Here is a 16,344-nt window from a genome sequence, read left to right on the forward strand (position 1 = left end):
ATTATTGAATTTCAAAATTGTAGACTGTCATCCCCATGTGCCACAGACACTCTGTCCAAACTGAATATCCTCTGTCTACTCCAGCACTTAGAATAGTGCTTGGCACATAGCAAGTGCTCAGCGAATACCACAGTTATTATTATTATTTTGATTGAAAATAGGAAAGCACACCTTAAAGGCATTCAGAATCTATAGTTTGCCTTATATTTTGACCAAGTGATGTGGCAAGAAAAATCCATGGTAAATTGGGAAAGGCTCAGCCAGAGTTTGACATGCACTGATGATCTCTAATTGAGACATTATGAAGACTTTTGCTCATTAGAAAGATAGCAGGTTACACTACACAGTTCCATCATTAAAAGGCAAAAGTAGCAGCTGAAAGAAAAATTTTGAGCTCCCAACAGCAGAAAGGAAAGATATAACAGCTATGCAGTTTGTAACATGTATAGGTAGAGAAACAGCATGGCTCAGTGGAAAGATCCCGGGCTTTGGAGTCAGAGGTCATGGGTTCAAATCCTTGCTCTGCCGATTGTCATCTGTGTGACTTTGGGCAAGTCACCCAACTTCTCTGTGCCTCAGCTACCTCATCTGTAAAATGGGGATTAAGACTAGGAGCCCCACATGGGACAACCTGATCACTTTGTATCCCCCCCAGCTCTTAGAACAGTGCTTCGCACATAGTAAGCACTTAACAAATACCATCACTATTAAAAATGCCCCCTCCCCCCCATTATCTGGAGGGAATGGCCCCAAATGCAGCATGACTTAGTGGAAAGAGCAGGGGCTTGGGAGTCAGAGGCTGTGAGTTCTAATCCCGACTCCGCCGCTTGTCAGCTGTGTGACTTTGGGCAAGTCACTTCACTTCTCTGTGCCTGTTACCTCATCTGTAAAATGAGGATGAAGACTGTGAACCCCAAGTGGGACAACCTGATTACTGTGTATCTCCCCCTGCGTTTAGAACAGTGCTTCTCACATAGTAAGCGCTTAACAAATACCATTATTATTATTGGTTTGATAATACTGTGGCCAACTGTACTTGGAAATATCATGTACATCTTGCTTTAAAAGTCTTGGAATTTAAAAATCCAACCTTTTCTGCCCCCCCTTCCCCCTTCTCTTTGCTTCAGGTGCTGGAGGGTGGTCTCCTTATGACAGTGACCACTATCAGTGGCTGCAGGTGGATTTTGGCAACAGGAAGCAGATCAGTGCCATCGCAACCCAAGGCCGATACAGCAGTTCTGACTGGGTTACCCAGTACAGGTTGCTTTACAGCGACACAGGCAGAAATTGGAAGCCGTATCATCAAGACGGGAACATCTGGGTAAGTTGTCGATAAAAAGAAGAGACGAAAAGCTGGCAGTTATTGAAACTGTTCACTAGGGCTGCCATGAGAAACTGTAGTACTTCCCTTAAAAGCAATCTCTTAGTTTGCCTGGAAGAGAACAGAATTTTCCTATGAGGAGTTACATTACAATGTGAAGTCTAAGATTCTGAGAGGAAAAAATTCAGATGTTTCAAATTTTGTTGATATGAACATTAATTTGGTACATTTGAGAAATCCCAAGTATGGTCAAGTTTACTAATCTCCAAAAAAGGTTCTGCTTACTCACAGGGGCTGGTGGATATAAAAGGTAAAGAAATGTGTTAAGAACTAGGGTTGATATCATACATTATTAATACATCATTTTAATGAGAATTTTTCCATGTGTTATTTGAATCCTGAAACTTTTTAATCCACTTGTAAAATATAAGAATTTTGTGCTGCATTTTCCTGTGGGGATTAAATACTTATTCTCCCTTTCCATTAATCAGTGATCCCTGTATGGGACAGGGACTGTGTCCAACTCTGAATCTATGAAATCAATTTTGCAGTTGGTTTCAAATCACTCTTGGCTGAAGTATTTCAGAAAGCTCCAGTAAGCTTTGTAGAATCAAAGCTCTCAAAATGAAATATTACACTGGTCAGCTATGCTCATTCTTCTAAAATAATAGGGGATATTTATAGATCCTTATTCTTTAAAACGTAAACTCTTCCCATTGTCTTGTGTGATCTTTTCTGTACAAAGGAAAATTAACGTTATTGCTCAAAACTGAGATACAGTGCCTATACTCTAATGGAAAAGCCTATGAATAATTGTATTTCAGCTATAAAACAATTAACAAAAATCATTTAAATTTTAATTTACAAAAATTAAGTCAGAACTTGGTCTTGAGAGTATATTCAATATCTGACCAGGAAACTCAGAGCCCATATATTGATTGCAGACTTTTGGAGCGGATTAAAGGATTAGTCACGAGATCCATTTCATCCTTCCTCACCTCTAGAAGATAATAAAACACAAGTAGTTCTCGCCTGAAAATATATATGTATTTTTAAAAAAGGACAAATCACCATTGAGTTTTAAAAGGAAATTAGTCTCCCCTGATGCTGCAATCATCAAGAACAGCTGGGCTCCAACCAATTAGGGTTCACTCATCTCTGGAAGTGCAAATCGATCAAATTCATTGAAGGAAAATAAACCAGTCTTTCAAGGGTGGGAGCCAAGGGATGGAAAACCATCTCACCTGTGCTCTTAGTGAACAGGCCTGCTCTGGCTTTGCTCCCTGGTGCCATGGACCGGACCCAATGAGTTCACCGTATCGGGCATTTTCCCGTCCCCAGAATGGTTCTCTTGGTTGATCATGCTATAGATCCCTGCACAGTCTCCAGCCACTCAGGGCATCCCTGAACTTATGTTAACAAATTCAAGGTTGGAAGCAGATGGTAAGGTCCTTGAGGGCAGAGATCTTGCCTACTAACTCCAGGGCATTCCCCCAGGTGGATTAGTACAGTTCTCTGCACAGAGTAAGTACTTAGTTAATTCTCCAGATCGACTATCACAGCAGCATCTCAAAGTTACCAGATTGATGGCCACCACAGTGTTAGGAACAGCAGCAGCATCAGGTTTTGCAGTTTTCCCGGCTTTGGAAAAATGAGGTGAGTTCATCACTGCTGTGCTACCTTTTCCCGGCCTTTCCTGACTCCTGTCATTGTCGTTCATGACCCAGGAAGATGAGAATCCTCCTCAAACTACTCTTCTTTCTCTTGCGGTCTACATTGCAGCTGGATCTAGAGAGCTCATTTGTCATTTATCTGTGTTATGTATGCTCACCTTGAGAATGTTGATTAGCCTGGAGAAAAATCTTCCTGTCATTTCTTTCCAACTGGCATCATATCAGCCCTACTTCATTATTCAGATCTTTAAGGCAGACGATTAACACACAAAGACGCACACACATACCTCCACCTTCAGTTTTAAGAATGAGTTCTCTGTTTCTTTCATAGCAATGTAAACCTGCCCACTGGATGTCTGCTTTTAAGTCTCTCTCCTGATGTTTCATTTGCTTCACTTGGATTCTAATCCTAGCATCATCAATGGCATTTATTGAGCTCTTACTGGGGGCAGAGCACTGCACTAAGCATTTGGGAGAGTTCAATGCCAAAGAGTTGGTGGACACATTTCTTGTCCCAGGAGCTTACAGTTTAGAGGGAGAAATGGACATTAAAATAAATTGTAGAGATGTACATAAGTGCTGAGGGTAGGGTGAGTACCAAATGTACAAAGGTCACAGATCCAAGGGTGAAGATACAGAAGGTAGAGGGAGTTAGGTAAAAAGGGTTAATCAGGAAAGATCTCTTGGAGGAGAGGTGACCTTAATAAGGCTTTGAAGATGGGGAGAGTGGTGTTCTGGTGTATATGGAGTGGAAGATAGTTCCAGACCAGAGAGAGGATGTAAGAATAGTGTCAGCAACGAAGTAGATCAGAGCAAGGCATAATGAACAAGTTAGTGCTAAAGGAGCAAAATGTGTGGGCTGAGTCATAGTAAATTGGTAAGGTAGGAGGAGGGAGAATTGATTGCTTTCAAGCTGATAGGAGTTTCTGTTTGATGTGGAGGTTGAAGAGTCACCATTGGAGGCTTTTGAGGAATAGGGAGATGTGAACTGATTTTTTTTTTTTTTTTTCAGAAAAAAAGATCTGGGCAGCAGAGTGAAGTAAGGACTAGAGAGGGTGGAGACAGGGAGTTCAGCAAAGCAGCACTCACGCAGTAGTAAAAGCTGGCATTTGAGAAGTGCTTGATTTAAAGTAGTTTCAATGGAGAGGAAAGTGTGTATTTTATCAATGTTGTGAAGGTAGAATTGACAGGATTTGGTGACAGACTGATTCTGTGGGTTGAATGAGAGAGATGAATTGAGGGTAATGCCAAGTTTACAGGCTTGCGAGGCAGAGAAGATACTGATGTTATCTACATTAATGGGAAAGAGGGGGAAGACAGGATTTGGGTTGGAAGGTGAGCAGTTCCGTTTTGAAAAATTTTAGTTTGAAGTGTCGGTGGGATATCCAAGTGGAGGTGACCTGGAGGCATGAGGAAATGTGAGGCTGCAGAGATGGAGAGAGGTCGGATCTAGAAGAGGAGATTTGGGAATCATCTACATAGAGAGGGTTACTTGAAGCTGGGGAAGCAAATGAGGTTTCCAAGGACATGAGTGTAGATGGAGAATATAAGGGGACCCGGAACTGAGACTTGAGGGGCTCCCACAGCTAGAGGGTGGGAGACAGAGGAGGATCCTTAGAAGTAGGGGCCAGAGAGATAGCAGGAGAACCAGAACCGAACAGTGTCAGTGAAACCAAGGATGGATAATGTTTCAAAAAGGGGGTGGTCCATAGTGTAGAAGGCAGCTGAGAGATTGAGGAGGATTCGGACATAAATACATGAGTACTAAAGAGAATGTAAGCAATCCATAGTACCCTAATATAAATACCTCCCATTTGCTCCAGGTAAATGTTTATATAGAGAGAAATTTGAAAAAGCTGTTTTCAAGAAGCATTCTATGGAACAGAAGTTTTCCTTTCACTTCTTGGGTTTTGGGATCATTTTGAAATTCCATGGATTTTAGCCTCCATAGGGTAGGATAAGGACTTTAATCTGCTTATTATGGTATTTGGCATATAGTAGGCACTTAATAAATATTATTATGATTACATGAAGTGTTTTCCTGGCAACTGCAATCAGTGTATCTTGTTTAAGTTAATTAAGTATATTCTTGAATTTCAGATTTGAGAGATTATGTATTTTTACCTTTTCTTCACAGGAGATGCTCAATATCTTAAGTGGACACAGGCAGTCCCATTCATTAACATTATTATGTAAGTGCTAAGTTCAGCGCTCTGCACAATTTGTGCACCCAGTAAAAGCCATTAACTACATTTAGTATTGTTCCCAATTCTGAATAAAATGGGCACTTAAGTGGACTACAATGGTCCTATTGAGAATGATAGAGACTTAAACCACTTGAGGGTGAAATATACTGATCAATTAATAATATTGAGCAATTACTGTGTGCAGAGCACTGTTCATTCAATTGTATTTATTGAGTGCTTACTGTGTGCAGAACACTGTACTAAGCGCTTGGAAAGTACAAATCCACAACATATAGAGACAGTCCCTACCCAACGGGCTTACTAGCACTTGGGAGAATTCAGTACAACAGAACTGGTAAACATGATTCATGCCCACGAGCTTACAGTCTAGATGGGGAGACAGATACTAGTATGAATGTTACAGGTATGTGCATAAGTGCAGATCGGACCATACATGATTAAATCGCTTGCTGAGAAAAGAAATTGTTTCCTTATTCCTCTTGGATTTTTTTTAAAGATTTCATCTACTCATCCATTTAGTTTCTTTTAAAAGATGCAATTATGTGCCTGGACAAGGAAGGAGTAATAAGTCTTTCTAATGCTGGTGGCTTCCTGTTCTGTATTTATCTTTCATCTGACAAAGTCAGTGCAATTTCTCTGATTCGGAGCCTGGCTAAATGGTGCTTACTATGAAAGTGGGGAATACTCAGACCTCATAATTACCCTGGTTTATCACAGCAAACCCTGCTGGGATGCATAAGGCATTGCCAGAGCGCATAGAATTGTGAAGTGTTCTCTTCACTTCATTATCAGTGATTAACAGGTGTAAGGACACATTTCACACGTGATATAGGTTTCTGATTTCTGGTAGGATCCTTGCTAAGAAAAACAGTAATTTTCCTTCTTGTGTGTTTGAGCTCCCTTGGTTTTTTCTGTTTGGGTTCAGGAATCCAACTCCTGAAACATTTGAAGATGTCCAACCTGGAAAGTATTGACTGGTATTTCTTCAGCACTTGCTATGTGCCAGGCACTGTACTAAACGCTGGGGTAGATGGCAGTTATTCAGGTTGGACAAGGACCCTGTCCCCTTTGGAGCTCACAGGATTAATCCTCACTTTACCGATAAGGTAAACGAGGCTCAGAGAAGTTCAGTTACTTGCCCAAGGTCACACAGCAGGTAAATTACAGAGCTGGGATTGGTATCTGGATCCTCTGACACCTAGACCCTTGCTTTTTCCACTAGGTCATGCTCCTTCTCCCCAATTAATTATCTCTCCTGTGCTTCCAGAAGATTCCTCTGTGGGTTCTCTTAAATACCCTGGGCTTCTGCTAAGGAAATGATGCCATCTGCAAAATGTGACCATTTGTCTTTTATTACTTGTCTCTTTTGATAGCCTTGAATTTAGGCAATTAACATCCTTCTGCCATTGTGTCTGCCTAAACTGGGACACCCGAGGACTCTTTGGCTAACTAGTGAAACTAGTAGCTATTAGCATGTAACATTTTGAGCTCTATGTCAAGATAGGCTCTAATCTGGGGAAATAATTTTATATTGCTATAGCTTATGTGACTCCATCATAGACACTAGTGCACCTGTCTCCCCACAAGCTCATCTAAGCAGATACAGGAATCACAGCATCTTTTTACCATTAAACGGTTACAGTTTGTGAAATTTTAGCCATCCCGGGATGGGGAGAGGAACTGGACCATAAAAGACCTGTTTAGTGCTGTAATGAAACACAAAAGAACCTTTCTCGCTTAGAAAAAAAATACATTTTGAAAATAGGTGAGCCTAAGAAAAGACAGAGGGGTCCGGGAAAAAGCATTTACATGAATTAGATCTATTTAGAGAAATAATAATGGTACTTTTAATTATGATTATGGTATTTGTTAAGCACTTTGTGTCGAGCACTGTACTTAACCCTGGGGTAGACACAAGATAATCAGGTTAAATAGAGTGTCTGTGTCACATGGGGCTCCCAGTCTAAATAACAGGGAGCCGGATTTAATCCATATTTTAAAATGAGGAAACTGAAGTACAGAAAAGTGAATTAACTTGCCTGAGTTCACAGAACAGAAAGGTGTCAGTCAGAGTTAGGATTAGAACCGAGGCCCTCTGACTCCCAGATTCACGCTCTTTTCCCTGTAAGCTTTCTGTAGTCAGGGACTGTGTCTGTTATGTTGTTATATTGTACGCTCCCAAGCACTAATACAGTGCTCTGCACACAGTAAGCACTCAATAAATAAGATTGACTGAGGCCATACTGTTTCCCCACTGGACGCATCAATGATTCCCTGGTAGAGTGGACCAGTTGAGATTTAAACCATTTGCCTTATTTAAGCAGTTTGTGATAAATGCACAGGAGCCTCTCAGTCTCCCTGCACTGCTCTTCACAGTCTAACTTGGGAGCCTGAGGGCGTGAGTTCTAGTCTTGGCTCTGCCATTTGCCTGCTGTGTGACCTTGGGCAAGTCACTTCACTTCTCTATGCCTCAGTTACCTCATCTGTAAAATGGGGATGAAGACTGTGAGCCTCACGTGGGAGGGCCTGATTACCTTGTATCTGCCCCAGGGCTTAGAACAGTGCTTGGCACATAGTAAGTGCTTATCAAATACCATAATTATTATTATTATTATTGTTATTATTACTGTTATTATTCAGGAAGTGGTAGATTTTCATATTGGAAAACCAGGTCTTGGTCCAGGAACATGTACTTTGCCACTGCCGTCCGTTGGACCGTATCATCTGGAAGAGTAGAGCTACCAACATCCCTGGCTTCATATGTGCCAGCTTTATGATGACCGCTGTCCCGATAGGTTTCCAGTTCTGTGTCAGATAAGCCTCAGAGTTTGCAGCAAGGTATGAAAAGAACCACTGTCAAATTTTCCTGCTACTTCCAAATCTCTTTCTGATTGTTCTTTGCTGGCAGCCCCATCCCTCTCATCTCTGCGCTCCAAATGAAAAGTGAGTACCTGTATATGGCCTACTGGAAACAGGATGGGTTTGGGAGTCAGAGGACCTGGGTTCTAATCCCAGCTCCACCATTTGCCTGCTGGGTGACTTTGGGCAAATCACGTAACCTCTCTGAGCTTCAGTGTCATCATCTGTAAAATGGGGATTGGATACCTGTTCTCCATGCTATTTGGACTGTGAGGCCCATGTGGGACAGGGGCTGTGTCCAACCTGGTGATATTGTAGCTACCCCAGTGCTTGGCTCGTAGTAAGCATTTAACAAATACTAAAATTATTATTATTACTATTGTCATTATTGTACTTATGCTCAGACAATTGTGAGGCTACATCTTTCAGCAATTATTTTATGGTATTTTTTTAAGTGCTTACTATGCTCCAGGCACTGTTCTAAGTGCTGGGGTAGATACAAGCTAATCAGGTTGAACACAGTCCATGTCCTACATGAGGCTCACAGTCTTAATCCCTATTTTACAGATGAGGGAACTGAACCGCAGAGAAGTGAAGTGACTTGCCCTAGGCCACACAGCAATCAAGTGGTGGAGGCAGAATTAGAACCCAGATCCTTCTGATGTCCAGGCCCATGCTATATCCACTAAGCCATACTGATTCTTTTGACTAGTTCTTTCACTGTACTTCTCCAATTTTTCTCCATTTGTGGCATTTTTACGTGCCACAAAAATTTTCATGCTATTTAAACATACCAGTATCCAGTCAGCAATATATATACAGTTATGCATTTTTTAATATTTGTCTTACTGACTATGTTTAGCATAATGGGGCTGTATGGTATATTTTCTCTAGATTAACGTGGGCTAGAAAAGGATTGTTAACATAATGCTAAACTGAAGACACTGGGTTTATGGGGCATACATTCAATTGTAATGCAATTGAAAAAACCCTAAATCACATGAGTTGAACCTAGGCCTTTTGAGGAAAGCCAGTAATTTAAATAGTGGTCCCTAAATCAGATTCCTGAAATGTAATTGTTAAATCCATGCTCCTTCTGGAAATGGATGAGTTGCAATTTTGTTACACTGGGAAAGTGCTTGATTGCCCATTTTATTGGCTAATCCTCACAAAGCTTGGGGGCACATTATGTGTAGTACATGTTCTACAGATGACCATACTGATTCAACTAAATGTCCAGAACAAATTTTAGTGCACTTTACAAGTATGATTATATATTCAAAACACTCAATGGCTGCTGGTACTTCAGTGAGGTTACGATTGTAGAAACCAAGAAATAGCACCATGTATGATATTCTGTTTGCACCAACTGGGCTGTAATCTTTTATGTGTCATTTAGGCTCCTGGGAAAATGAATTTGGTTTAACCAGTGAATATCTAGCTATAACCAGATATTGTATAATGATCCCGGCTCTGCCACTTGTCAGCTGTGTGACTTCGGGCAAGGCACTTAACTTCTCTGTGCCTTAGTTACCTCATCTGTAAAATGGGGATTAAGACTGTGAGCCCCACGTGGGACAACCTGATCACCTTGTATCCTCCCCAGCGCTTAGAACAGTGCTTTGCACATAGTAAGTGCTTAACAAATGCCATCATCATTATTATTATTATTACATGGTAAGTGCTTAAGAGATACCATTAAAGAAGTTCAGAGTCTGACCCAAATTCTACCCTATGACATTCTTGTTCCTTGATTGTTGATAGATATTGATATTTTACTGCAGCTTTGTTTTCAGTGAAGGTGGTTATCCCAATGATGCCAGATTTTCATTTAGAAAACAAATGGGTAAAAACTGTCCAGCTCTGAGTTTCTTGTATTATTGAAATTAGAGCAGCTAATGGGCTCATCTATTAATGAATAGCTCCAGTGATCAATTTTCCATCTCTTCACTGCTGCTTCATATTTAATTAGGAAGTGTGAAGTAATTAAGGGAATGATTGATGAACTAAGAAGTTGCATTCTTTTCCATTAGTACATTAACAGTAATGATCATTAACAACATGTATTGGATGCCTACTGTGTTCAGCAGTCTTTATGGAAAGCACTGTCCTGTTTTAGAGAAATTCACATCCAAATTAAAAAAAAAAAAGGATGTGGAAACCTGAAGTAGCAATACGGGGGGAAGCAGAAAGGAAGGCACTTAATAACCTCACATATTCTTATAAAACACTAAGAAAAAATGAGTATGAGTTCAGGAACCCAGTCAAACACCTCGTAGAGCTAGTGGTAATAGCTGGATTATACCTTCGTGTATGCAGGTACATATTTAGTCAGTCATCCTTCGTTTGAAGATGACCTTCTTTGCAAAATACCTTACTTACTGGTAGAAAAAGAAGTGTTAGAGACCATTAAAATGGTGTTGCCTCCCTTTAAGATTCCTTCCTTATCAGTAATGACCTTCTTTGCAGAACACCGTATTTACTGGTAGAAAAAGAAGGGTTAGAGACCATTAAAATGGTGTTGCCATCCCTTTAAGATTCCTTCCTTATCAGTAATGAGGAGGTTGTGAGGATGGAACCATCTGTACTCTTTAGTGGTGCTTTAGTTTTATGGTAGGCTCACATGCCCCTTTCAGGAATGCATACAAATCCTTGGTTTAGTTGTAATCAGCAAGCTCTTCTTGCCCAAAGTCACACAGCAGACAAGTGGTGGAGTAGGATTAGAACCCAACTCCTTCTGACTCCTGGGCCCGTGCTCTATCCACTAGGCCATGGTGCTTCTTCCTCTCCCAGGGTATAAAGCATAGGGAAAGCAATTTGATCTATACCTAGTTGTTTCCATTTAAAAACTTCTTTTCTGATTCAGTTTGTGCTCAAGTCCAATTTCACCTTGGTAGTTATGTAATAAGAGAGATGTCTTTCTTCTCTAGGATAGTCTTTGGGTCTCCTATTGAATGTGTTTCTCTGCAGAATCTTGTTAAGATTTGATCAGTTGTAGCTGGGCCATTTTTCAGGGCCACTCTCCCAATCAAATTACTCAAAAGTATTTACTTGCACATGAAGGAGATGCAAATGACAAACAAAGGCCAGAAAAATCCTTTAAAGAAGAAAGAAAACTTACACAAGGAGATAAATGCTAAGCTAATCATCTGAGGGAATAAAGAATGTAATAACTTTTCATTCAACAAATTCCTCCTCACTGCATTCCCTGGAAAACATCTCTGATTGTTGTAATGTACTCTTCCAAGTGCTTAGTTGATAATAATAATAACAATGATGGTATTTGTTAAGTGCTTACTCTGTGTCAAGCACTGTTTTAAGCGCTGGGGTAGTTACAAGTTAATCAGGTTGAACACAGTCCCCTGACCCACCAGGGGTTCATAGTCTTAATCCCCATTTTACAGCTGAGGGAACTGAGGCACAGAGACATGAAGTGCCTTGCCCAAACTCATACAACAGACAAGTAGCACGGGCAGGATTAGAACCCAGGTCTTTCTGACTCTTAGGCTTATACTCTACTATCCACTAGGCCATTCTGCTTCCCAAACTGCACAGGGTAAGTGCTCAATAAATACCTTAGATTGAATGATTGAATTGACACACAGTCCTAAGGGCACTGTTTAGAAATGGACTTTTGCCATAAAAATGGTTTTGATCCTTTAATTCATTAACTGAAATGAAATTCAAATGAGTTCCAAAGCAATTACAAATTAATGAACTGGGACTCTAGGTCCCTAGCACTGTAAGGAGGAAGATGAGAGCAGCATGTGGATGGTAGTTTGGCAGCGAAATATACACCCCCATGTAGCCTCCTGTGAACTCATTCCAGGCTAGTCAGCAGTCATTTTAAAGGCAGGCAGTTTAATTAGAAATCTTTCTCTCATATTGGATTCTCTGTAACTTCCACCCTTATTTCTGCTCCATCCTTGGGGAACCAGAGCACTAAACTGGCAACCAGCATCTGGGTTCTGGTTCCAAACCAGGCACTGACTCAAAATATGACCAAGAGCAAGAAGGAGCAGCACAGCTTGGTGGAGAGAGCCCGGGCCTGAGATTAAGAGGATCTGGGTTCCAATTCTAGCTCTGCCAAGTGGCCACTGGGTGACCTTGGGCAAGTCACTGAACTTCTTTGTGCCCGCTACCTCATCTGTAGAATAGGGATTCAGTGCCTGTTCTCCCTCCTACTTAGATTGTAAGCCTTGGGTGGAAGAGGGACTGTGTCTGACCTATTATGTAATAATAATTATTATTATTATTACTCTCCATTTTCTCCTCTGTAACTGGTTCCCTGGATCTAAAGAATCATGTGAGGGAAGAACAAATTTTAGATGGAAAAATTCAGGCTGTTACCACTATATTGACTGCTCATTCCAGTACTGAAATCTTTGGCAGCCAGCATGAAGCATTAGAGATGGTATTTATTATTGTTTCTGTTTGAGGAAAGAAAGAAAAGTTTGGCACTATCTGCCTCTGAGTGTGAACATGGCTGTGGGCTCTGGAATTAATCAGGGTTCCTCACTGTTGATGCTCCCATTCATTCATTCAGTCACATTTATTGAGTGCTTACTGTGTGCAAAGCACTGTGCTAAGTGCTTGGGAGAGTACAATATAACAACAAACGGACACCTTCCCTACCCACAGCGAGCTCACAGTCTAAGATGGAGCTGAAGACTGCTTTCTCTTTGCTGGGTCAGAGAGACAAATATAAATGCTTCAGCTCTCTCCTTTCCTAGGAAGGTAAATACAAACTTAGATTTAAAAATATGATTTTCAAAAAATGCTTCCGCTACATTTTATTTCAGCAAGAGAAATAAATCTATATTTGGATCATTTCCATTTATGGAATATTACATGTACCCCAAATCACTGAGGGATTGATATTGTATTCTACTATATGCTATTTGAGAGTAAACACTTATAGAACCTTTGTAGAGGAGGTCCTCGATATGCTACGGCTTTGTGTCTCCATACAGTGTTACACTGTCTACTACATAGCTTTGCTGACTACAATGCAGTAAAGGTAACTAAAGGCAGAAAAAAATCTAGAATGGAGTGAGAAAAGACCCCAGCTATTAACACGTCTTTCTTGCTGGTGATACACTTCACACTTCTTAGCCAGAGACTCCAGTGCACCAGAATGAAAGGTTAATGATGAAATTACAGAATCCTTCTATAGCAACCACTTTGGAGCCAATCAATTCCCCCATCTTCCTTCTGCCCTCCACCACCATAAAACGAGATAAAGCACAATAGTGGATTATTTTGGTTTGAGTGACATATTAGGAAATGGCAGAATCTAATGACAATTTGTTAACAAAACCAAAGGAGCAAAGTTCTCAGGCCTGGAGTCAAGAAGAATATAAAACATACTAATTGGTCTCAAACCCATTTTGAGCCTTTGGCAAGTCACCTTACTCCTGTGTGCCACAGTTTTCTTAACTATTCTTTCTCTCTTGGACTGTGAGCTCTATGTGGGACAGGCACTGTGGCTGATCTGATTGTATTGTATCTACCTCAGTGTTTAGCACAGTGGTTTGGCACATAGTATCAATCAATCATATCTATTGAGTACTTTCTGTGTGCAGAGCACTGTTCTAACAGCCTGGGAGAATACAATATAACAGACACATTCCTTGCCCACAGCGAGCTTCCAGTCTAGAGAGGGAGACAGAAATTAATGTAAATAAAAGTGAATTGCAGATATGTACATAAGTGCTTTGGTGCCAAGAGAGGGGTGAATAAAGGGAGCATATCCAAGTGCAAAGGTAATGCTGAAGGGAGTGGGAGAAGAGAAGCAGCATGGCCTAGTGGAAAGAGCATGGGTCTGAGTGTCAGAGGACCTGGGTTCTAATCCCGGCTCTGCCAATAGCTTGCTGGGTGAACTTAGACAAGTCACTTATCTTCTCTATGCCTCAGTTTCCTCAACTGTAAAATGGGGATTAAATCCTACTCCCTCCTACTTCGACTGTGATCTCCATGTGGGACAGGGACTGTGTCCAACCTGATAAACTCGTATCTACCCCAGAGCTTAGAACAGTGCTTGAAACCCAGTGAACACTTAACAAATGCTATAAAACAAGCAAGCAAGAGGAATTGAGGGCTTAATCAAGGAAGGTCTCTTGGAGGACTTGTGCCTTCAATAAGGCTTTCATTCATTCATTTAATCGTATTTATTGAGCATTTACTGTAATAAGTGCTTGGGAGAGTACAATATAACAATAAACAGACACATACCCTGCACACAATGAGCTTACAGTCTAGAGCTTTGAAGATGGAAGAGTGTCAAATATGAAGAGAGTAAGATCTTAACCTATATTATCATTATAATTATAAAGATGCAGTGCCATGGTTCATTTTAAGCATCCAAAAAATACGTGGATCATAAGCCAAGTCCTCACTGTACCAAGAAGGGTCTTCAGAGTTAAAATTCTGCAGGCATCTAGCAGCAATCCCTTTACATCAGCATGACAAAGCAGTGCCCTCTTTGAAGCTCACCTCCTCAGACAACTAAGTCTCACAGGTTGCAAGTGGGAGAGTTGTTTAGTAATAGCCTGTTGTTTATTAGAGACATCCTTCATATAACTACTGTAAAAATCCTGGCTGTCACTTTATTGAAATTAGGCCTAGAATCCTGATATTTGGAGATCATGATTTCGTGTCCCAGGGATTTGATATCAGTCATCTTAAATTTTTAACAGGGATCAGAAGGTCATCAGGCTTCCATCATAGTGTTCTCAAAACATTGGACCTATGTAGCTCAAAAAGGTCTGTTGACTTTCCTGCTCATTGGTAATATGGTGGCCGTGTTACATTGTTTCTCCATAATGGTCTTGAACAAAATTTCTAAAATTGCTAACAAAATCTGGAATATCAAAATATATGGATGATGAGTTTATAATAATAATGGTGGTAATTGTTAAGTGCTTACTATGTGTCAAACGCTGTTCTAAGCACTGGGGTAGATTCAAGCTAATCGGCTTGGACACAATTTCTGTCCCACATGGGACTCACAGTCTTAATCCCCATTTTACAGTTGAGGGAACTGAGGCACAAAGAAGTGAAGTGACTTGCCCAGGGTCACATAGCAGACAAGTGGCAGACGGGATTGTCCTCTGAACTGTGACCTTACCCTCTAGACTGTGTGCTCCTTGTAGGCAGGGAATGTGTTTGATGTTCTATTGTACTCTCCCAAGTGCGTAAGTATAGTGCTTTGCACACAGTAAGTTCTCAATAAATATGATTAATAATAATAATAATAACCCATGTTCTTCTGACTCCCAGGCCCAAATTCTGTCCACTAGGTTATGCTGCTTCCCACCTACTGTAATTTAGTATCTGTCCCCCCCTCTAGGCGGTAAGCTTGTTGTGGACAGGGAATGTCTGCTTATTGTTAATTTGTACTCCCCCAAATGCTTAATACAGTGCTTTGCACACAGTAAGCCCTGAATAAATGCAATTGAATAAATGACTTTTGTCTACCCATACAGATTTTCCATTGCCTTCCCAATTTGTTTCTTCCTAAATCTCCTTCTTCCTTCTGAAGACCTCCAGAAGTCAAATTAGAGTACCAATAGGAAATTCATCCAGAGAAGCACACAAACCAGTGAGGTGGCTGCACAACATTTTTATCCTGGTTCAAAGCCAAGCCGATGATCACAACCCTGCTTCCTCTTCCCACCCCACTCCCTGACACAAATACATGTGCAGGCACACTACCTCCTGCTGTTGACTTAGAAACACAAAATAGATGTGGGTTGAATTTCCTTAAGTTAGTATTCAGTATGGGTTGAACATTTTGAATAGCGCCAAAACCTGAATCATCTTCTGAGCTTTCATGACTTTCCGGTCGTCCAAGGGCTACTTTGAAAATGTGATGTATTGATGTTGAGACTGAAAGTATCAAATTTAATCTGCCTCAACCTGTGTATTTAGGCTGATCTACTGGAACTCTGTGTTTCACGAGTCCATCTTTAGCCTTGATTTAATATATTATAAGACTGCATACTTCTAGTTTAGATTTCACCAGTCTTTGGCTCGTGGTTTTACCCTGTCACCATAAATGTAATATTTAAAATCAAAGTCTGGAAAGGGTTGCATAATCCTCTTTCACCATTTTACCAATTTGAACAGTACAGCTTAGTCGAATGGAACCTAATTAGGAAGTTTTCACAAAGCTAATGGATTTCCCAATATGAATGTAAATGTGGGTGTGTGGAGTTTGTGACCTTAAGCCACTCAATTAGCCTTTCTAAGCCTCCATTTCTATATAATGGGAATGATAATA

The 16,344-nt window shown here is 40.7% G+C and overlaps 1 protein-coding gene across 1 annotated transcript in view; it reads left to right on the forward strand.

Moving 5' to 3' along the window:
* CNTNAP2 (contactin associated protein 2) overlaps window positions 1–16,344 on the forward strand; it is a 1,198,489-nt gene that overhangs the window by 423,054 nt on the left and 759,091 nt on the right. The window contains exon 3 of the mRNA XM_038760181.1: window positions 1,128–1,321. Coding sequence (XP_038616109.1) covers window positions 1,128–1,321 — 194 coding nt within the window. The remainder of the gene's footprint in view (window positions 1–1,127; window positions 1,322–16,344) is intronic.

Source organism: Tachyglossus aculeatus, chromosome 18 (genome assembly GCF_015852505.1).
Source record: "Tachyglossus aculeatus isolate mTacAcu1 chromosome 18, mTacAcu1.pri, whole genome shotgun sequence".
Taxonomy (NCBI): domain Eukaryota; kingdom Metazoa; phylum Chordata; class Mammalia; order Monotremata; family Tachyglossidae; genus Tachyglossus; species Tachyglossus aculeatus.